The following is a 25,016-nucleotide window of genomic DNA, read 5'->3' as shown; positions in this document are numbered from 1 at the left end:
CTAGGTGCGTTACCCCCCCCCCCCCCCCCCCCCCCCCCCCACACACACACACACACACACACATGCACACAGAGGCAGTCACACACACACACACAAAAACAAACACAAACACAATGTATATGTCATTATTATTGATATCATCCTTGAGTTTTTATGACATTTCTTTGGAAGTTTGGAGTTTTAATTTGAAGGTTTTTTTCCTATGTAAACTTTGGGAATCGAAAAAGTGAAAATACAGAAAATAGTAAAAACAAATATGAAAAATTGAGTTTTGTACTATTTTTCTTACAATAACATTGATAAAAATTGAAAACAGTTAACCTTTTCTCTTAAAAAGCTCAAAGGTGTGTTTTTTTTTTTTTTTTTTTTTTTGTTTTGGTGCTGTGTCTCAAAACATCATATTATTTACATTATTTTTTGTGCACTTGTTTTCGTTATATATATATATATATATATATATCACAGTCATAAAAAACACATTTTTTTTAATCAATGTGTTAAAAACGCGAAAAATAAGCCAAATCTAAAAAACAGTAAGATGCTTTTTTTGAAATAATGTCAAAACAAAAAAACGCGAAAAACACGTTTTTTCCTTTTTTTCATTGTTGCTTATCTACTTAGTTTTTTATGTTGTCTTATTAGTTTATCATTTATTTTATTTTTCTCTAATTTTTATTTTTTTTTAAATTAAAAAAAAACTTGTTTTCCCGCTTTTTCAAGCTCACCATATTATACTTGAAAAAAACGTCGTCATTTAAAATTCGAAAATGATGTTTGTGACTATACGATATATATATATATATATATATATATATATATATATATATATATATATATATATATGTAATGGGGATTACACCTGGAAATTACTAGATTACACCCGACAATTACTCACGGTGGTAAATTATAGTTCTTTACTTCTTTTTTCTCCTTGGAAATTGTGTTTAGATGCAGAATGCACCTAATTGCATGTGATTTTAGTATGAGAGAGCAACATCAACATGCCAGTGTTAGACTATATATAGGTCTCTATATATATGTATATATGTCATTCCATTTGTTATGTCTAGGCATATTTTATTCCTGTCAGCATATATGTTTGAGTTTAATATTTATGATATATATATATATGTATGTATATATATATATATATGTATGTATGTATATATATATCAGGTACATAGGTGACTTTTGATAGAAATCTGGCACCAATATCTGCAGCTAGAAATCTGTATTCATGCAGGAAGGTAGTGAGAAAGAATGCAACAAGAAGCAGCTGAGAAGAAGAAGCCGTTACCAGGATGGTCTACATGGCCCATATTTATAAGAGAGAACAGTTACAATTGCAAAATCGTAAGAGACTCTTCATCGTAGAATCCTAGGAAACTTCACATATTACAAGGACATTGAATACCTCAACACAATTTACAAGAACGTAGAATCCTAAGAGACTTCACATATTACAAGGACATTGAATACCTCAACATAGTTTACAAGAATGTAGAATCCTAAGAGACTTCACATGTTACAAGGGCATTGAATAACGTGAGACATCGTTCAACGTGCTGGATTTTGGATCAAAATGGAGGATCCGAAAATCTTGTTGTTTAACACCTTCTCTCAAGCTGTGCATGGTTTTGAATCATGAACAGCTTGCTCTTCAAAAACCAAAACCGATACTTTGTCAATCCTTTAGTAAATATGTCAGCAGCTTGTTCATTGGTTCCAACGAAGACTGGTTCTATCTCTTTATTCTCCACCTTCTGCCTGATAAAATGCTGGTCAATCTCAATGTGTTTTGTTCGGCCATGTTGTATATGATTGAAAACAATGTTGATGGCGCTTTGGTTGTCACACATTAGTACTGACCTTTTAATTTTTTTCTTCTATATCTTCTAGCAAGTGTCGAATCCAAGTCACTTCTTCCGTCCCTGCAGCCATACATCTGTATTCAGCTTCTATACATGATCTTGCAACTGCTCTTTGTTTTCTACTACTCCAAGATACCAAATTTTTGCCTATAAAAATAGGGCTGAACACGAGCTGAGTCGAGCCCGAGCTCGGTCAGCTCGAACTCGGCTCGACTAACTAAGACCACGAGCTCGACTCGGCTCGAGCTCGAGCTCGAATATAGCTTGACTATGCTGGCTCGAACTCGACTTGATAGTGGTTGTCGAGCTCGAGCTCGACTTGATTAAGCTCGATAAACTCGTTTACAGTCATCCATACTTGTTGAGCTCGAGCTCGAGCTCGATTAAGGCTCGAATACGTAGTTTGCTATTGATTCTATAATTTTCACTTCAAGAGGGTTAAGAAGCAGACACTCCTCAAGCTTCAACTGACAACACAATCAAAAGGCAAGCCTGAAATACTGAAAATTTCAAGTACAACATACAGTAAGCGTATTGCAGAATCTCCCATACTAAAACTATGGAAAAAAGTTAACTTAATTATTTTCATACCATGTGTGGTTGGTCAAATAAAAATAATCAACCATTGAAAATTCAATGGAGCTCAAAACTGTGCTTAAGCTCAAAACTATGCTTATACGCACCACCTACAAGTACATTGGTCACAACCATACCTCAAATTGAATATGCAGATTGTGTAATTATCACTTCCATCTAAAATTTCCTGAAGATTGCTACTTCTTGTTTTACATTTAATTCTAGAAGAACTGAAAATGCCAAACACCGCATAGTTGCATTGGTTAAGGACTTTCTGCTCCAAACGTATAGCCTCCTGAAGAGAATCCCTCATAAGCTGGACCTATTGTCAGCATCAGACACAGGTATAGATTGAACAATTTTTGAGTAGCGGATAATCCTAGAACAAGACTGGAGGAATACCTTATCATCGCCAATTGATACAATGTCACCAGTTAGAGCAATACGAGAAGGCAGCTGCAACATATCAGATATATTAGCCAACAAACAGCTAAGAAAAAAAGCCTACCCAAATAGCAAAAGACAACCCAGTCCCACCTGAATATGGGCATCAGATTTGAGAAAGTAAGTTCATCTCACCAGGGTTTAAATTTGAAAAGACAACAAATGCCCATACATATATGATTTTCATGGATAACAGCATATTTCCAAGTATGACATAAGATCATGACAATAGAAGCATAAGGAACTCCAACATGTTAAGTTTGACCCTTTTAAGGTGTAGTGCTCATTGGTGCAAGCTTCTTGACAATATATTTTCTCAGCAAAATCTGAATGGGTTAGAAAACAAAGAGATGAGCTACGGAGCAACAGAAAACAATAAATGAATATTAAATTCTATGTCATGGAACAAAAATAAAATTCTTCTAACATAGAAAAAAGAAATCAAAAGAAATACATACAAAACCAATGAAAGTGAGAACTTTTACAATGATTGTGAAAAATAGACATGGGATTAATACTACCTTCATTTTGATAACAGCATGAGAACCATGTCTTCTGATGGCAGTTGCAGAAAAATAACAAAAACATGAACTTCTCAAAACTTGTCGTGATTATAATTTAAGCAACCAGTTATTGTAATCTTTCTAGCAAGAGTCTAAAATCTTCCTGAGTGAAGAACATGAAACTCCGATTAGTGAGTACTAATTAGCACTGACTTGGTTCTTGGCAGGGTTCCAAATTCTAATGCCAGAGCTTCATTGTTGAAGAACAACATTTTGTCATACAATATCATATGGTCAATTTCATATACAGAAAGATGAAGGAAGATCATGGCAACAAGAAGCAAGATAAACATGATCCATAGTGAACCTTATGGCCAACCATGCATGACATGATTGAGAAAAAATGTGGGCAAGCAAATGGAGAAAGAAAAGTGAGAAGGTAGTTAAATGGGATCCTCGCTCAGGTGCTATATAATCAGTTTTTTTAGTTACCGAAACCTGTACATCTTTTTGATGGTATGTGCACTACCAAAATTAATCTGGTATCAAGCACCAAAAAATCCAATCAAGAGAATCATAATATTATGTTTAATAGCATTATCTTAGGTTGACAAGATACAAAACCAAGGCAATTGAACAAGTAGAATGCATAGTTCACATCTTTACCAGCAAGAGACACAAGACAAAAAAGAATTGAAACGACAGGAATATTTTTTGTACTGCTGCTTCTAACAAAGACGAAAGATAAAATGGCTAAGGCAAGCCACTGTGACTCTGTGAGAGAGAGAGTACCAGATACTAGCGCATATTACAGAAATAAATAAAAAGGGGGAAATGAACATAATAGAGGGAAAAGGGCATCTGTTAGGGAAATTAAATAGGAAACAAATGTAAAGAAACAGAGAGAAGCACAAACAGAAGAAGAAAAAAAGACAGTAAGAGCATAGTAAAAGAAAAACCAGCGTAATATGCACTTGCGTATGTGAGAAAGAGAGAGAGAGGTAGGGGCATGAAGGAAGGTACCTGAAAGACGCTCAACGTTGATCAAAGCAGCAGGTCACCAGAACGGCGACATGTCTCCGGAACAGCTACAGGACACTAGAGAAACCAAAATCCCCCATCAAACGTGGGTTTAGACATAGATAGAGCAACCAAGAAAGAGAGAGAGACGGAGACAGAGAGAGAGAGGGAGAGATGGACGACAGAGCCAAACCTGGAACAACCACAACGGAGAAGCTGGTCGAAGGAGGAGAAGGACGTCGCAGAAGCAGGTTGACGCCAGAGAAATGGGACACCGCCGGAGTAGGATGCGCGGCCTTTGAGTTGGATGTCACTGGAGAAGCGGAGAGGCAGAGAGCACACGTAGGGCGACAGGAGCGCAGAGCACAGGCAGAGAAGAGAAGGAGAAGTCGGAGAGACCGAGAGAGGGAGAACGAAAAAAAGGAAACCCTAAACTTTTTTCTCGCCTGAGAAGAAGTGAGTAGCTTCTGAACCGGTCTTTTCAAAACCGGTATTTTAATCGAGCCGAGTCGAGCTTTAACGAGTCCAGTTGAGTGAACTCGAACTCAACTCGATTAGTTAAACGAGTTGACTCGTGAACTCGAGCTCGACTCGTTTAACTAATGAAGCAGCTCGAACTCGCTTTGCACCCCTATATAAAGATGCAAAAACCAGAGATAGATCTTCTTTCGTCTGGATCTGCAGCCCAATCAGCGTCAGTATATGTGATTAATTCATGACCAACAACTTCATTTTCACTTTTACACTTTTACAATACACTAATCCATCTCCAACAGTTCCCTTGAGATACCTTAGTATCCTTTTAACTGCATTCATATGTGTGTCCCTCGGTGCATGCATAAATTGAGACACTTGATTTACCGCATAGGTAATATCAGGTCTGGTAAATGTTAAATATTGCAAAGCACCAACGATGCTGCGATATTTGGTGGGGTCTTCATATGTTTCCCCGTCATCAGCTTAACTTTAATGGTTCATGAAGTACAACTTCCAAATGTTCGAAATCCGTATTCCTTTATTTTGTTTGAAAAACTATCAAACCATGACGCTTGCTTAAGTCCATACAGGAATTTTTTCAGTTTGTAAACCCATTCGCTAGAGTCTTTTTTAACAAAACCAAGAGGTTGCTCCATGAAAACTTCTTCCTTCAAGTCACCATGAATGAATGCATTTTTAACGTCTAATTGATTTAGCTTCCACCCATATTTAACAACAAGAGATATAATCACGCGAATGTTCCCATTTTGATTACGGGACTGAATGTCTCGTCATAATCATGCCCTAATTGTTGAGTAAATCCTTTTGCTACCAACCTTGCTTTGTGTCTTTCTATGCTGCCGTCAGGTTTGTATTTGATTTTGTATACCCACTTGGAGCCCACTATGTTCTTTCCATGTGGCCTTGGAATGATCTCCCATGTTCCACATTCACGCAAGGCATCCATTTCTTCTCTCATAGCCTTTCTCCAATGATGTGATTTTGATGCTTGATCAAATGAAGTAGGTTTTTCCTCCATGCCAACTTTTGCCATGAATAATTGAAAATCAAGTGATAAAGAATCATAGCTAACCCACCTCTGAATAGGATGGCGAATGCGTTGGGATCTTCTAAGGTGGGGCATGTTGTCTTCTTCACTGTGACCATTTTTGTCCCTTAGTCGTCGATTGTAGATAAGACCTGAATACCGATGTGAATTGTTGCTCTGTTCTTCATTATTACTTTCGTGATCACTTGATGACTGTATTGGACCCTCTTGATTTTCACTTTGGGGCACATTAGACGACTGTATTGATCTCTCTCGATCTTCACTCTGAGGCACATCATTTTCTCAAATAGGATCTGCATTGAATAACTGTGTACTGGTCCAAGGATCATAAGATTCAATGGTCATAGGCATTTTATTAGTATCATAAAAATTATGCTCATCAAAAGTAACATTTCTTGAAGTCTTGATACGTTTAGTTGTTGGATCATAGCATCGAAAACCTTTATTTTCATCAGCTATCCAAATCCAACGAATCTACACCTGAATAGCTTTGTCTTGAAACTTGTTCCTCAAGGCAGCATCAACATGAACATAGCATACACCGCCAAAAACCTTCAATTTCTTATAATAAGGTTGTTTGCCTAAGAGTGTGAAATATGGCGATTTAGACATCAAGAGTGTCATAGGCAAACAATTTATTATGTATACAGCTGTATGGAAGGCTTCAATCCATAAGGAAATAGGCACATTAGTATCATGCATCATGCTCGTGGCGCTTTCAACTATATGTCGGTGTTTGCACTCAACTACACCATTTTGTCGTAGTGTGTAAGGGTAGGAGATTTGTCTAGTTATCCCTTTTTCACGTAGAAATTCAATAAAATCAAGTGAGGGATATTCTCCCTCACCATCACATTGTGTGAAAATTTGGTTTGAATCATGGCATAGAAGTTTCGAAATGTGTGGAGTATTTCTGATTTGTGTTTCATGAAGTAAATCCAAGTGAATCGTGAGTAAGAGTCAATGAATGAGACATACTATCGTGAACGAGACATGAAATCAATAAGGGCTGGCCCCCAAACATCAGAAAAAATAATTTCAAAGGGTTTGGAAGCCCTTTGATTTATATTATGGAAGGGTAAAACAAGACTCTTACAAAGTTCACAACTTGAACATTTTTTTACATTTGAAGTAAGAGGTAAGCTTGATCTTGGAATGAGACCATCTGTGACAAGTTTTTCAATAAAATGTCGACCACAGTCTCCCAACCAATTATGCCACAGATCAGATTCCAAAAATTGGTTAGAGCCTCTTACTTTTGATTAGAAATGGCAAGGACTTGGAACTGGTGACGCATTATGAGAAAGAGAAAATGTCTTCAATCCTATACCAAAAGTGGACGAATCTTTGGGTAGACATTCCTTGAGGACATAAATATTCCCTTGACGCTCCCCTTTAGCGAACATTTTCTTTGTTTGGAGGTCCTTGACATAGACAAAAGAAGGTGTGAATTCAGCGTAAGAGTTTGTATCTGTAGAAATAATAGATGCACAAGAACCGAAGATGTAACGTGGAAAACCCTCAACTAGAGGAAAAAAACCACGGGTGAGGAGGTCTGGTGCCCACTAGCTGCCAGACTCTCTCTCTCTTAGAAACTTCATTAACTTGCAAGATTAGGGTTTACAATGGTATAAGTATGCCCAAACCAGGACACAATGGATCGGGTCCAGACCCAGACCCATACACCAAGATCCGTCAACACTCCCCCTCAAGTTGGGCATACATATCAAACATGCCCAACTTGGATACATTTCTCTCAAATGGAGTTACATGTAAAGCTTTAGTTACAATATCAGCAGTTTGGTCTTCAGACTTCATGTATGGTAATGTTGACTCCCTGACATCAATTCTTTCTCTGATGAAGTGACAGTCAATCTCAACATGCTTTGTTCGATCATGAAGCACTGGATTGTTAACCAAGTTAATCGCAGACTTGTTATCACAATACATCCTCATAGGCCCTTCAATCTCTATCCCAATATCAGTCAGCAAGATCTTTAGCCACAACAACTCTGATACTCCAATAGCAACTGCCCTATATTCAGCCTCTGCACTTGAGCGGGAACAGACATCTTGTCTATTGCTTCTCCAAACAACTAGATTTTCTCCCAATTAAACGCAGTACCTTGAAGTAGATCTTCTGGTGTCAATACAGCCTGCCCAGTCTGCATCAAAATACCCTTCAATTTCTATAGACCTTTGTTTCACATATAGAAGTCCCTTGTCAGGATTCTTCTTCAAGTAACACAGGATTCTATCTACAGTCTTTAAGTGCACATCTGTAGGTGCATGCATAAACTGGCTCATCACATTTACAGCAAAGGTGATATCCGGTCTAGTCAGAGTGAGGTATATCAATCTACCAACTAGACGTTGATATCTCCCTTTAGCTTCTTCACACAAAAGTTCTCCATCCTTGCTACCGAGTTTGTGCCTAGCATCCAGAGGAGTAGAAGCTGGTCTGCATCCCAGTTTTCCTGTCTCCTTCAGTAAATTCAAGGTATACTTCCTTTGATTAAGCACAAGAGTTGTACCTGATCTGGCAATTTCAATACCAAGGAAATACTTCAGCTTGCCAAGGTCCTTGAGATCAAATTCAGCCGATAGTAAACCCTCTTGCTATCTCTTCTTCATCATCATCTGTAACAATCATATCATCAACATAAACCAACAGTGGAGTAACTTTACCCTCTATCCTCTTTACAAACAGGGTATGATCTCCATTTCCTTGTTTGTAGCCATGTTTCTTCATAACAAGTCTGAGACGTCCAAACCATGCCCGGGGAGACTGTTTGACCCATACAAAGCCTTCTTCAGTTTACAGCATTTTCCAGGTCTCTCAAAACCCGGGGGCATACACATATATACTTCTTCTTCGAGATCTCCGTTGAGAAAGACATTTTTAACATCGAGTTGGCACATCTCCCAACCCTTCAGCACCGCCAAAGAAATAATAACTCTAACAGCCTTCATCTTCGCAACTGGGGCAAACGTCTCTAAGTAGTCGAACTCATATTTCTGACTGAATCCCTTGGCCACCAGACGTGCTTTCTACCTCTCAATGTTCCCATCTAGTTTGTACTTAATGGTGTAAACCCACTTTGACCCAACCAAATGAGCTGCTTCAGGAATCTCTACCACCTCCCATGTTTGATTTCTGTCTAAGGCCTTAATCTCTTCTTGCATAGCATGAGTCCACTTGGGGCACTCTGAGCCTCTGTAATATTCGTGGGAATCACAGCCACAGACAAGGAGGATACAAAACATTTGTAGTCAGTGCTCAATCTAGAGTAAGATACAAAATTACCAATAGGGTGTTGGGTACATTACTTGACACCCTTTCTCAAGGCAATGAGAAGATCATCTTTTTCATTTTCTATCTGACTTTCTCTCTTAACAGGTTGCTTCTCAGCATGACTTGGGTCATCCAAGGAAGAAGTAGGATTGGGATTCAGAGTGGACTTCTCACCATCAATCACCTTGTCAGTACAAACTCTTCTCCTGGAATACACCTGCCCAAACAGACGATTGCATTCTTTTTTTGTCTCCATAGGACACTCTCCCTCCTTTCCCTGTTCATGTATCTCAATAGACGTCCCATCTTCTTCTTTTCCAAGCACCTAGACAGATGGATTCTCTTTGCGCCTGTAATCCAGAAAATCTGTAAACTTAATTTACTGACTTGGAGAATACTCTTCCTTAAACATTGACTTCTCCCCCTGAAGAGAATTCTCACCAAAATAAGGGACATGTTCTAAAAATGTGACATCCTTGGTAATGTGAACTCGACCAGTGGTGGGTTCTAGACATTTATACCCCTTTTGAGTAGGAGAATACCTAAGAAATATTCCCTTAATTGATTTGGGGTCAAGTTTTTTCACATTTGGGCTGTGATTATGAATGAAACACACACATCCAAAGACCAGATGAGGGAGGTGAAAAGGTTGGCTACTCCTTGGAAGCATGGAGTAGGGTGTACGACCATTTAGCACTCGACTAGGCATGCGATTAATCAAATAAACACTAGTAATGACCGCGTCTCCCCAATAATATTTTGGAAGATTCCTTTGGAACAATAAAGCTTTGGTGACATTTAGTAACTGACGGTTTCTTCTCTCAGCAACTCCATTTTGAGGGGGTGTATAACTACATGATGTCTCATGAACAATCCCTCTCTTTCGAAAGAATTCCTCGACAGTGAGACACATATACTCACGAGCATTATCAGACCGGAATGTCTTGACAGACTCACCATACTGGTTTTCCACTAGGAGGATGAAGGTTTCTATAATATGAGGTACTTCGCTACGGTCTTTCAACAGATAAACAAAAGTACACCTTGAATAGTCATCTATGAAAGTCATAAAGTACTGAAAACCACCACGAGAATGAATGCTTGAAGGCCCCCACACATCAGAATGAATCAAGGAGAAAGCTTTATTAGCACGACTATTTGAAATTGGATACGAAGCTCTAACAGGCTTCGCAAACTGACACACATCACAAGATAACATTGGATTGTTTAAACAGGAACATAATTCAGGAAACAATTGTTTCAAAATCCCAAAAGGGAGATGACCAAGGCGTTTATGCCAGTACAAAAATAACTGACGACACTCTTCCTTCTTCTTCTTTGTCCTGCTGACTGCTGACATAAGGGCTGTGGCAACACGAATAAGAAGCTGATATAAACCATCAGACACCAAACCAATCCCATTCTTCTTCCCTGTCACCAAGTCCTGCAAAACACAACGGTTTTCAGAAAATATAAGTTCACAGTTCAGTTCCTTGGTAATCTTGCTAACAGATAAAAGATTTAAGGGAAGATGGGGAACATGCAGGGTACCATGCAATAAAAAATTGTTCAACAAAGAAAGACTCCCTTTCCCTGCCACAGAGGTAAAGGAGCCATCGGCAAGGGACACACGTTCCTTTCCCGAGGATAGCTTATAGTCATGAAAGAGTTTGGGGTTGCCTGTGATGAGTGGCACCGCTATCGACAATCCACTCTCCCATGCAATAAGTACCTTGTTCCCCTGAAACAGCCAGTGCCTGATTGACCTTCATCTCATCTGACGTGTCTGCCTGACCAACATCAATCTGGCTCAAATATGCTCGCATCTCACGAATCTGTTCTGCAGAAATAGAAACTTTACCATCACTAGGATTCGTTGCATTCGAAACAGGCTTCTTCCCACCAGAATACCTCCCCCTACTATTCTTCTTCTCTGGATGTAGGTCCCAACAAAAGTCCATAGTATGACCAAGTTTTTTTGCAGTGTGTACATTTACGGGAAGAACAGGTAGTTCCCACAGAGGCACAGCTAACAAAGGCGGACCGTTCATTGTGAGACATGGGATCCCCCTTTCTCCCACTTATGACTAGCCTCCTTTGCTCTTCAGCTTCAACACGGGAATAAACATCTTCAATACTAAATGATTCGTCAGAGTTAAGAATCTGACTCCTTATATTCTCGAATTCATCGTTCAGTCCAGCTAAGAAAAGGAATACCCTATTCTCCCACTCCTTGGCCATATACTGCATCTGGTCTTGAGGACAACTCCATGTAACATCAGAATGGTAGTCTAGATCCTCCCACTTAGATTTTAATGCTGCGTAGAAATCTGCGACCGAGAGATCCCCTTGTCACAGAGCATACACGTCCTTCATTAGTTGATACACACGAACTTTTCTTTTCTTTTGACCATACATCTGTTCCAAAATAATCCACATATCCCTCGCAGTCTTCTTACGAAGAACGAGGGGTTGAATAACCGAAGACACCGAATTAACAATCCAAGTTTTTACCTGGTTGTCCTCAAGAAACCATGTATCCCAAGCCATACTATCCATAGCATGTTCGACCTTTCTCCCATTCACATAGGCAATTCGTCTGCGACTAGCGATCCCCATAGTAACTGCAGCGGACCATCGTAGATAATTCTCCTTGGTAAGCCGAATGGTGGTAACTTGAACCGGTACATTATCAGTTCTCACGGTCCCAACATCAGGCTGATCGGTATTGACTGTGGAGGAGGAAGACGAGTCGGCCATGATCACCAACTACAAACGACTGACCAACAGAGGTACACAGCAGCGGCAACCCCTGAGGACAGCACACCTGAGAGTCACTGATAGCAAGGATCAGGTCGGGCGACGCAGAGGGCAACAACAGAGAGGCAGCGATCACGTCGGGCAGTAGATGATGCAGAGACGCTGGGATCTGGTCGGATGACGCTGGAGTCTGGTCGGGCGACATTGGAGCGATCAGCGGCGCTGGAGTAGAACGACGACACAACTAGGGCACGGGCGGCAGAGGGCAGCGACGTAGGAGCAGAAGGCAGCGGCAGACACGGGTTTAGGGTTGGAACTTCACAACCGTAAAAAAAATTTTCCAATCTCGTTGGCTCTGATATTATGTAGAAATAATAGACACACAAGAACCGAAGATCGAACACAAATGTAACGTGGAAAACCCTCAACTAGAGGGAAAAAACCACAGGTGAGGAGGTCTGGTGCCCACTAGCCGCCAAATTCTCTCTCTCTTAGAAACTTCATTAACTTGCAAGATTAGGGTTTACAATGGTATAAGTATGCCCAAACCAGGACACAATGGATCGGGTTCAGACCCGGACCCATACACCAAGATCCGTCAACAGTATCATCAATGAGCTTAGAAATGGATATGATATTCTTTTTGATATTGGGAGCAAAAACAACATTGGACAATGATAGAGAGGAAGATGACAAAGGAATATTTGCATTTCCAATATGTGTAATGGGATGAGATTTTCCATCACTTGTTATAATGCAATTTCTACCATAATGAGGGGATAAGTTAGTCAATTTACCTGCATGCCCTTTCACATGGGTGGCTGCACCTGAATCCAAGAACCATTCTCCCTGCTCATTTTGCTTTATAGTCATCTTGGAGAATGCGGCCATCAATAGCTGCTGGATATCTTCGGCGGTGGTTTTAGAATTTTGTCCTCCTTGTTTGTAATCATGTCTTACCCTTTTGTTTTTATTTTGAGGATTAAACCAGCATTGTGCCTTCAAGTGCCCTTTCTTGTCACATTGAAAACAAATTGGTATTCTTCTTGGAGTATTCAAATGAGGCATACCTTGGTTATTTGGTGTTGGTAGAATGCCCCAACCACCATGATCAGAGTTCCCATGGTTCTGACCAAATTTTACATTCATGGCCAACACATTTTGGGAGTTCCTTTGATCAGTTCTTTCAATGACTCTTCATATTCATTTCGTGTTGGAGGAGTTTACCTTGTAATTCGTTGAAGGAGGGCAGAACAGGAAGGACTTCATGAGTTGTAATAAGGGCATGATAATCATGCCCAAGTCCACTTAAAGTTTGCTGCACCTTCTCCTTATCAGAAATTGTTATTCCCTGAGGCAGCGAGTTGGTTTGCGACAACCTTAATACTTCCTAAATAATCCATGATAGAGGTTGAACCTTTGTTCAAATTCTGAAATTCTTTCTTTAAGTACATAATCCGAGCTTTTGATATTTGGGAAAAAGTATATGTAAGAGTTTCCCATAATTCTTCCGCAGTACAGTCATCAGAAACAAAAAGTAACACTTGTTGAGATAAAGTAGACAAAATATATGCAACCAGACATTGGTCATGTCTCATCCACACAACATGTTCAGGGTTGCTGTTTTCTTGAACAGCAATGACCTCTCCTGCCTCATTCTTTATCTCCTGCAGAATAGGTATTGGTGGAGCCTTTGTTGAACCATCGAGATGTCCAAAGAGGCCTTGACTTTTTATAAAAGGCATGATCTGTCTTTTCCAGGTTAGATAATTCTCATGGTTGAGTTTTTCGGTAATAAGATGAAGAAAATTTGAGGACATACCAGAATGCGGAAGGTTTTCGATGACGACAGAAAAGAAGGGTATATAAGTAGAAGATGAAAGGGAAGGAAGACACGATATAACAAGATATGTCGAGATCAGACCTGTTTGGGCATTCCGTTAGATAGAGATAACGTAACCCTGCTCTGATACCATGATAGAAATCTGGCACCAATATCTGCAACTAGAAATCTGTATTCACGCAGGAAGGTAGAGAGAAAGAATGAAACAAGAAAAAGTTGAGAAGAAGAAGCCGTGACCAGGATGGTCTACATGGCCCATATTTATAAGAGAGAACAGTTACAATTGCAGAATCCTAAGAGACTCTTCATCGTAGAATCCTAGGAAACTTCACATATTACAAGGACATTGAATACCTCAACACAGTTTACATGAACGTAGAATCCTAAGAGACTTCACATATTACAAGAACATTGAATACCTCAACACAGTTACAAGAACGTAGAATCCTAAGAGACTTCACATGTTACAAGGGCATTGAATAACGTGAGACATTGTTCAACGTGCTGGATCTTGGATCCAAATGGAGGATCCAAAAATCTTGTTGTTTAACAACTTTGTAGTATCTTTTTATCTTTTGTAAATTTCTGTTATCTTGTATCTTTTACTATATTGTTAAGGCCTTGCCTAGGCATGGACTAAGTGTGAGTCCACAGCCGCCTAAGTCCACTACTTAGGCGACAGAATATGTGTTGGCGCCTAGGTTGGCCTACGTGCCAACACGTAATGTCCATGGGAAAGTGAAAAGTTGCCTTCCCTTTCAATTAAAGTTTCTTAATTAAGTATTTATTGTTGAGTACTTTATTTTGTATTGATTACGTATTTTTATGTATTGTTATGTTGATTTTGCTGTTATATGTATGAACTGTTAGTCACTTAGTCTGTTATATAGTATTGTGATACCTCATGCTTGTTATATGCATAGACACAAATATCGCGATATTTTCAAAAATATTGTGATATAACGAGAAAAATAAAAAAAATGATAAAAATGGGAAAATATCCCGATATATTGAAAAAAAATTAAAAATGAATTTATCACGATTTGGATGCCATTTTATCGCGATCTTTTCATCGAATTTTTTAATTTCATTTTCTATTTTTTTCAACTTTTGTTTCATTATTTTATTTCCTCTTGTTTTAGGTATTTGACATAACCTCCTAAATGCAATACTTATTAGTTTTTCATTTCTTGTATTTTTACCTAACATTTGAGTTTTTATTTTTTTAAACAGTTCCGAGATTTTCCCCAAAAAAACAACCTTGCCGATAAGTATTTGAGAAAAATGGCTATGGTTATACGTATACATTAGTATGGTTATGTTACATACTTATATCATATAGTTATATGTATTGTTAATTTGTTATACCTGTTATAAACTTATGTGTATATACTCTTATGTTAATTGTATTGTAATACAATTTGTTATTCCTGTTATTATGTATTGTAATACGTGTTACATGTATATACTGTTATATACAGTCCTTTATACCTGTTATATAGTATTGCATCAACCTATTTTATGTATATACAGGTAGCCTGTTATATAATGTGTAGTATTGTGATACCTGTTATGTGTGTACGTTAGTATGGTTATGTACTTATATAGTTATATGTATTGTTACTGTTGTGTACTTATATGTACACTATTATGCACTGTTAAGTCTTTTTTATTATATTATGTCTTTCTTTAAGTACAGATGGATTAAAGCCTTCTTGCAGATTTACATTCCTTCTTCTAGAGATTAGATTTAGTTTTTTGTTTTGTTTATTGTATTAGATTACATTTAGTTATTGATTTTGCATATTCAATGAAGTCGACAATTACTTTTTCATTGTTTAAGTTGATTATGCTTGTTATATTACCACTCTCCACATTTCAAATATTAATAAAAGTTAATCAAAATAACTTGACATATTAACATAACTAAAAAAAAAATTAAAAAAAATTGGTTGCTTTTTTCGCCTAGCCTCACCTAGGCCCGCCTGCCTGGGTGCCTTGACAACATAGATCTTTTATGTTATTTTCCTTGTTTTAGCCAAAGTAGACGTTGGCTAGTTCGAACGGCTATATTCTAGCCTTTTGAACTAGTCCAACAGCTAGTTGTTGCTTTCTTTATTTTCTTTCTCATATAAACATTAATGGGAGGTGTGGTCCTCTGTATGCATGGCCTGTGTGCCAAGTTTGTTATTATCCATTTTCAGCAATATATTCAGTCGTTCAACAACCGTAGGATTCTCTTTGATGTGATTCACTGTGAAGACTGAGACTGTTTGAAGATTGCAAGTCTGTTTTTCTTGCTCTGTTTACACTCTGATTTACAGTCAGATGATGCTTCTGTTCATAAAAGAGAATAGTATTATTTCCATGGTATCACTGCAACCTGTACGTTGAAAAAAATATGCTCATTGTGTGTATTATTTACCCTTCTTGTAGGGACTTGCTTATCTTGTTCTTATTTCATACTTTCTAGTTCTTCAATAGATCTTGGTGGGCGTTGATTATATCTTTTTTTCCCTATAATATAATCGTTTTAAAGCTCAAAAATCAGAACTCATGTTACTACTTGTGTTGGGTGTGCAGTGAAGAGATCAGCAAAAGGAAATTTAATAGTATGATAGGGCTTGTTGATCATGAACGTGTTGATGAGGAGCTGTATGATGATTTTGAATCTGCTAAGGCTCGAGAGGTATCCCTCGAGATACTTGATGCAGGTTTCTCATAATATCATGTGATTTGATTCGATGAATATGAGAATGCCATTTGTTCAATTAGAGTAGGGTATAACCTGCACAGCATTTGGGTGCATCAAGTTTAGGTGTAGACTTAATTTGCTTGCATGTTGATGCTGCTTAGTTTTAGTCAGCATTATTTACATCTATCTTATTGTAGAAACGCCTTGCTAAAGAAGCTCATGAGCAAGAAGTTCAAGCAAAAAATATTGCCCTTGGGAAGAAGATGAAAGAGGCATCAGCTTTAAAGATAACTAAAGGAAGGGGCGAAGCTTCATTCTTCAGGGTTACTTGCAAGGTATATATTTCTTGATTCTAAACCTTCTAGCTTTTTAATTAAAAATAGAAAGGAACCCTGAAGCCTTAAATTTCTGTCATTCTCCTTAGTCTTTTTTTCTTGATATTTTATGGCGCAAACTATCAACTAAAGAGAGCTTTTTGCTACCCAGGGAATATAACATACTATGGGTGTATCATAGAGATTTGTGTTTTGCATATGCACAGGATGACACTCTAGCAACCAAAAGGAAAGTCCCTTTTGTGAAGAGTCTGAAGACTGTCTAAAGAAACTGTTGATGAAAATCCACACATAAATTGTTTGGTCTAAATCCATAAGCCTTGATTTCCTTTGTGAGGTCAATTAATGATTTGCCATACAATAACCTTTTTATTTCACCAATCAATTTAATTGCAATACCTTCCAGAAAATGCATATGCAAATTCTCGCTAGTGAGCTCAGGAAGCTAAATCTACTGTGAATCTAGTATGACAATATGGAATTCTAGAATGCCTTTGACCAGAGCCTAACGGGTACATATCTGGAAGAATTTGTTGGAGGAATCCATTTGATTCTAGGATGTAATTATCTAACACTTTCATGATAATATGGAAGAAACCATCACAAATTTTATTAACCTAATGGATCTTCCACTGATCACCTTCTACATCAAAATTTAGTTATCTTTGCTCATTACATTTTTCTTCAGCATCAAGTAGTCAATTGTGCTTCCTATGTTCAATGCTCTTGAAATTATTTCATACTGAATGGAGATTGTGAAATGTTAATGAGGGACTTTAATCAGAGTGCCTCACTTATCGACTGAGAGATATCTTGTTTTCAACAACATGACATTTTAGTACATATCTGGGCAGCTGTTCTTAGTTATGTGCTCGGATGTATATGTGTTTGTGTTGAGGGCTTTTTTTTTTTTTTTTTTTTAGATGGGTGTATGGGGGGGGGGGGTTGTTAAGTGCATGGGTACGCATGCATGAGTGTGTGCATGTGGTTGCTTGTAACCAGCCTCATGGTACTTCTTTGCAGTTTATGTTCAATGAATTTCTCTTTTTGGCCATCAAAGTGTTATATGGGTGGGGATTCAGCCAGAGAGCAATTTTGAGAAGCATTGGGGCTATGATCTCTCTCTCTCTCTCTCTCTCACACACACACTCTCACACACACACGTATGAATATGCAACTCTTTCTTTGTGGGATGTAAACTATGTTATATCTGTATGTGTAAACACTTTCTCAGAAAGCAAGTTTTTGCACACCATAAAATATAGGTGCTTGTCTAGGCATGGGTGGCTGCCTAAATGCCTACGCTGAGGCACCAAGGTGCGACAAATGAAAAAAAAAATATTTTTGAAATTTTAATGTAGAAAGTCTAGTTTTTTGTTCTATATATCTTCTAGTATGTTGTTTGAGGAGGAGGAATTTCGAAAAAACCTCATTTTCTCCATATTTCCAATTTTTTTTCTACTTCCTTCTTTATCTTTTTCCCTATATCTTTTTGTCAAATAGGACACCCTAGGTGCCAACTAGGCTTTTTTGGGAGGGAAATCGTCTAGTCCTGCTTAGTTCTGTAACTATATATATATATGTGTGTGTGTGTGTGTGTAGCAGTTTCTGAGAAAAATTTTACAAGGGTCAATAATGGTAAGCCATGCAATCTAACAATGTCAAATATACAAATCAACCAAAGTCTTGTTTGATTGGTCTATCCAAATAGGCTAGAAATGCACTTACATTGTAATTTCATCTACGGTCAAGTGTATATCGTCATATTTCCAATGAGTCATAGGCAAACACATGACTAAAATTCATTGTCATGTCATTCCTACTTTCAGTACTGCATAATCTTTAATACTTGCAAGGTTCCACTTGGCTTTTTGTGTTCAACCTTAGTAAATTTTTAATCATTTTAATTGTACTTGGATGCATTGCATACTTTGTTCTATGGGCTTCCTAAATAACTTGTTCCTCGACTCTACATCATTAGACACCCACTCATGGACTTCATGATTTTTTGCCATCTTAGAGCTCTATAAGCGACCTACGCCTCCTTTTGGGCTCCAGCATCTAATAAAATTCAGGAACTCATTTTGCATTTGGCCTATCATATGTATGATCTCTGTTGTAATGACAATTTGGCACAAGTAATCTCCCTTGTCTTCTCTACGAATAGGTGGCATTGCATGAAGCTGTCGACCAATTTGCAATGATCGTTGCTTAAGCTAGCTACCCTGATCGCTGACTGTCTGTGCATGTGCTATAAATTTGCTTTGCTTAGATGAGACAAGATTATAATCCTTGAGAGGAACTTCAGTCCAACAATATTCTCTCATATTAAGCTCATTTTCGTGAGTAGAAATAGTTGAGGCTCTTATGGTAAGTGAAAAATGTGAAGCCTTTAGTATAGGTGACATCTCCAACTCATCAAGGCAAACATCACTGCTGCAAGCTCTATCTAATGCATGGCAAGGTTTCTTTCATGCCCTTTCGACTGACACGAAGCACAAATAATTACTTGAACTTGAACACGCTATGTGCATACCACACCTAGGGTAGGCCAACCTAGAGGCATTGATTTATACTTCAAATCTTTAAATCACTCCATACCTGTTGGAAAGTGCCAACACTGGATCTGAGGTTGACCTCTTCAATTTTTGAGAGCATTCTTCCCTCTTTGGATCCCACTTGCAAATATTGCAAAACAATTTCATCATTGGGTGTGGCAATGCGAGAGAACTTCTGGATGAATCTGATAAGACTTGTTGAATCTGACAGTTTGATTTGGCATATATCATACATAGAAAAACATAACTGTATTTTAACAAATAAAGCATATGTAGAATTAACCTTTTTCAGTATCTCAACGGATGGAGTTCTCAAGCAGTATGTCTTGAAGCTGGTCATGCTTACGATTTCTGTACTGCCTCTAAAAATTTGATGAGTGTGATTTACCATGCTTGCTCTTTAACTTTTGCAACTTGAAGCCAGTGGAAATTATAGCCTTATATATTTCTATGAGTATCACCTATTTAATTAAATGTAGACTGTTTAATTGTGAGAAGGATTAATTGAACTGACTGAAGATATTGAGCATCGAAGCAGTTGCAACAATTATAATTCCTTGTCAATAGTAGTCAGAGATGGCTGTATAATCATCATACCTGGAGTAGATGCTTCCTCATTTATCTCTGTCATTTTTCGCATGCTTGTGATTGTTTGTATGATTTGCTATCTAATGTTTTACACTATTATACCGTCCGTAGATGTCAAACTCTTTCCTGTTGCATTTCGTTTAATGCTTCTTATTTGTTTATATCTTGCTGAAACGTTTTGAAGTTTATCTAAGAAAACTGTTGCAAGTTTGCTATTGGTATTTACTTGAATTATTTAAATTGTTTCCTTTTGGACAGTCACATTTCCCTGAAGGAAAAGGAGAAATTTCTGGTTCTTATTGCCTCAAATTTTTTTTGCAGGACAATGGAAAAGGCATGCCTCATCAGGACATTCCTAATATGTTTGGACGAGGTTTGTTGCAATAGAAATGTAGCAGAAGTTACCTTAAAACCCGTACCACAAAGCCACTGTGAAAGCATGTGTTGGTGTGCAATGTAGTGAATTATGGACCTGATTTATAATCTATACTTAATCTGCAGTATGACCAAATGTTCAATCTAAGTTCCTTGATTCTGTGTAATAGCATATGCTAATTGGATTACCTGCTTCACCTATAGCAACCTCAATTAACATTATGCTAATTAACTAGCAGGTTCAAAACTAGCTTCTGCTGAAACTTTTGCTCAGGATTTTGATATGTCAGCATATCTCTCCCTAATTTAGCGAGAAAATCTTTCCTCTTTGCATCAGTTACATCTGAAATGAAATATAGAACTTATCACCAATCCTTCATGTGTTTCTCAGGGGATATTTATTAGTAAATCAATTGATGGAGGGCCAGACCTAATTCCTGGAAAGAAATTATAGTTTGATAACGATTGGAAATTCTGATATATGGAGTATGGACTACCTGTTTAATAGGAATGTGGGTTCTTAGCCCGTCTCCCTACTGAACAGGTTCAGCACGGATCCAGATACAAACATGGCAAGGATATGGTCCTCTCTTCAAAAACAATTTTTGGTTATTAGAAACATACAGTTTATTTTTGTAAGGAGAAGATATGTTTTGTAAACGAGATGCAAGAGGGCCTTTCAGCTGATCCTTCTGATGCAAAGTCCGAGAGAGAGGGCAAAAGGGTACAAGTTCCTGAGTCCGCCCATTCTGTTCCATCTTTAGCATTTTTGATATGAATGTGATAGGAGGAAGGAGGTTTCTCTCCTTTGTTCTCCTTCTCTCCTTTCATTTTTCTGAAGAGATAAGGAGGGAAAGAAGGAACCTAAGTGACTGGGTATTTTATTATTATTATTATTATTATTAATTTATAATAATAATAATAATATGTATATGATATATATGACAAAAATTGTCTATAAACCACAAAATTATTAAATAACAAGATCAAAATTGCAATTTGCTAATCATGATATCATTATCAATCATCAGTTCAACATTCAACAAGAAATATACTCTTGTTTTGACTTTTGAGTTCACAGATCATAGATTCAAAGTTCATATAGTCGTACTTCATAGTGCATACATCAATACATATTACATCATCAATTAGAGTTGCGTTCCACTTATCTTGATTTTTTTCAATGCTTTCAATGATATCATCATCATCAAACGCCTCGGAAGGAATAACAGGATCAGAAAAATCCATGTTAGTAGTATATAAATTGCGTTCTCCATCGAAATCAAATTCATCTGGATTTACATCCCAATATTGAGATGATCCACAACTGCATTTTATTAAAGACGAAAGTTAAACAATAAAAAATATGTACCACAAAAATTTTAAAAATCTAATACAACATAAGAAATTGAGCAAAGCAAAACAACCTAATAAAGAAATACCTGTATTCCTTTTCTTTCCTTGAAAGAATACGCAAATTAGAATGCACATAAACCAAGACTTCTGTACGTTGGCTAGTGAGCTTGTTCCTTTTAATGTTGTGTATATGATCATATATGCTCCAATTTCTTTCACAACACGATGATGCAACATGTTGTGATAGTAACCTCAAAGCAAGTTTATGAAGCACGGGCATTTCTGATCCATAGGATGCCCACCAATCGAAAGGACTCAAGTCATCATCTTCTCTTGCTTCTGCTGCGCCTTCTAAACTAAAATCTCCTAAAGAAAACTTTGTTACATTCACAAATAGCTTGTGTTCTGGTATAAGAATCTATAAAAAGTCTGTCCATACATGACATTCTTTGAGCGTTTAATTCATTATCTAGATTTGGAGTAACACGTCCAGGAGCTCCTTCAATCCATTTTTTAGTGTAATATTTGGGATTTAAAGAATGAGCCATGCAATGCAAGGGAGTATTGCTCTTATCTCATCTTTCAACTAATATTCTATGTATGCGATCAAAGAACTCTGAATTATCAAGTACAATGTCTTTTTTTTCTTTCTTAAAAACTATACACTGAATTTGTTCGATCATATTGTCCCACATTTCGTAAACTTTATGAAGCATACGCTCATCCTTATCAACAGCTCTCAACATGCACCAAAGTAGCTCTGTAAAATCCAAAAAATATGCAATTTTATCCCACCATTTGTCTTCAACAATAAGGTTTTTAATACTGTGAGCTTTAGCCTCATCTTCAACCTGATAAAAGCTCCACTCTCTACTAAACACCATTTGAATAAGTGCATCTCACACTCTTTGAATTCTTTTCAACATGACAATTATTGAAGCAAATCGTGTCTCTACAACCTTTAACAATCTCAAATCAGAATAACTACTAAAAAGAGACAATGCATGTTGGTAATTAACGATGAAATTTCTAATATTTCTTGCATATTTTTCAATCTCTTGAATTCATGACAATAGCTCATGTCCCTTAGGATCTGTATCTTGTCTTGGAGGATTGCATATGTCATTCAGTGCTAAATTCAAAGTATGTGCAACACATGGAGTCCAAAAAATATGTGGAAAACCATACCTCAAACTAAGTCCAACACTTTTGCATACAACAACATTGTCTGTAATGAACTGCACCACTTTATCAAGACTAACCTCCTTGATGGCTTCTACAAATAATTGCTTCAAATATCTAGCATCTTTATATTCTCCAGATGCATCAACTGCCTTCAAAAATATTGGTTCATCACTTCCAAAATATTGGTTCATCACGTGCAATGGCAATGAAAATAATTAGTGGACGTCTTTGAATATTTGTTCACCCATCAGAAACAATTGATACCTCAGTCGTGGTCCATTTAGACTTTTTTCTTTCTAAACTTTGCTCAACCTCGTTTTTTTCATTATGAAGAAGTGATGTGCACAACCTCTCTGAACCAGGAGGTCTATATCTTGATCATTTGCTATTTGCAAGCATAGTACAAGCCTTCTTCCAATATGGATTTCTAGCTACATTGAAAGGAATGTAGCTAGAATAGAAAAACTTAGCAATCACTTTATCTATTTCTGCTCTTCAGCAATAATCAAAACATGTCTTTATAGTCTTTCTTTTTCTATCAGAACTCTTAGGATTTGTCACAATAATACTTGTTTTCTTCTTGCTGTGGATTGCATCAGCACGATCTTGCAACCTCTTGAACTCTCGAGCTTTTCCCGTAGAAATGCTTTTACATCCTCGAATTCTATGACCTGACAACTTTAACAAATGTGCCTTAATTCTTGTGTAAGATCCTACAAATGTACCTTGATAGTATTTGCATACAAAATGCACATTTCCACCGCCACTGCCTACATCATTAGTGACCGCTTTCATTTCTTTCCATAGTGGCTGTTCTTCATATGCAAATGCTTCACCAGATAGTGTAGAAGACTTTGAAACATCACTTTTATCCACATTCACAGTACATGAAGAACCTATTGGAGGAGAATCTGAAACAACTTATTTTCCTTTCGTTCTGTTTGCCATTTTTATGGTTTTACCTTTAAAGTTCAAAATAAAAAATTTCAAATATAACAAATTTAAGAATAGATAGTCTGCATAGTTCACTTTCAGTCATAAATGGACAAATGCACATGCACTTGAATAACACAATTACACAAGTACACATTACACAACCTGATTCATATACAATAATCAGAATTAACTCAGTTAATTTGCACCCAGTAGTTTTGAAAGTTTGAAGACCAAGAAAATAAGCATTCCAATAAAATCAAACTGATGTTAAGTAGCTGAATCAGTTTCATTATTAGGGAAAACTAAAATAACATACAAGTTCACCATTTATTTTAGATTGCATAGCAAATGATAGCTAAAAGCTGTAACAGCAGTCTAAAATTCAGTAACAGGACGTCGAGAAAATTTTCTAGCATATATTGCGAAACATATCTAGGATGGTCATGCTGCTACATCATATTTCAAATTCGCAAGTTGCAACTCAGAAACCAGCAATAGGGACGAAGAATCAGAATATAAAGAAACCAGCAAAGTTCAAATAAACCAGCAGAGACTATATACTGCGTAACTGCAGCTATCCAGATTTCACAAAAATCAGAATATAAAACAAAAGCAGCAATCCACGGCAGAGGATATACAGTGACATGAAAAAAAAAATATGAAGAATGTCTGTTGAGCCACACAAAAATGAATCAGCTGAAGACACTAAATCTCACACTCAAACCTAGGTTACGGCAAAAGAAGCCCATGGTCTTCAGATTTCAAACGTGAAATGCAAGTTCACATCTAGCAATGAAATAGATATTCTACAATAAATTGCAATGCAGGAAAAAAATTCAGTAGAAAATTATAATATCAGTAATAAAAACAATTTATTTTGTGAAGCTGCAAGTGCAGAGCAAGAATCACAGGGAAGAGTGACGAAGAGGGACAAAGAAGAAGGGAGGAAGAGGGACAAAGAAGAGGAAATAGGGAAAGATGAAACAGGGAAAGAAGGAAACCTGCCGGACGGAGATGATGCCCGGGACGCTGGTCGCCGGTCGCCGGATGGAGATGAAGCTGCCGGTGGAAGAGACGAAGCAGCGGTAAAGGGGCGAGGTTGACACAAGCGAGAGAGAAGGGGCGAGGAA

General features: G+C 37.5%; 1 protein-coding gene across 2 annotated transcripts in view; it reads left to right on the top strand.

Annotated features, from left to right (window-relative positions):
• The window catches only part of LOC116260166 (DNA topoisomerase 6 subunit B), a 68,119-nt gene that overhangs the window by 3,077 nt on the left and 40,026 nt on the right, over positions 1-25,016 (top strand). The window contains exons 6-8 of one of the 2 annotated variants that reach the window (XM_031638293.2): positions 16,442-16,547; positions 16,751-16,888; positions 20,356-20,407. In XM_031638293.2, coding sequence (XP_031494153.1) covers positions 16,442-16,547; positions 16,751-16,888; positions 20,356-20,407 — 296 coding nt within the window. The remainder of the gene's footprint in view (positions 1-16,441; positions 16,548-16,750; positions 16,889-20,355; positions 20,408-25,016) is intronic. The other variant, XM_031638300.2, reaches the window with a different exon arrangement.

This window comes from Nymphaea colorata, chromosome 1 (genome assembly GCF_008831285.2).
Source record: "Nymphaea colorata isolate Beijing-Zhang1983 chromosome 1, ASM883128v2, whole genome shotgun sequence".
Classification (NCBI taxonomy): domain Eukaryota; kingdom Viridiplantae; phylum Streptophyta; class Magnoliopsida; order Nymphaeales; family Nymphaeaceae; genus Nymphaea; species Nymphaea colorata.
The sequence above is the reverse complement of the archived record's forward strand: the minus strand, read 5'-3'. Positions and strand labels throughout refer to the sequence as shown.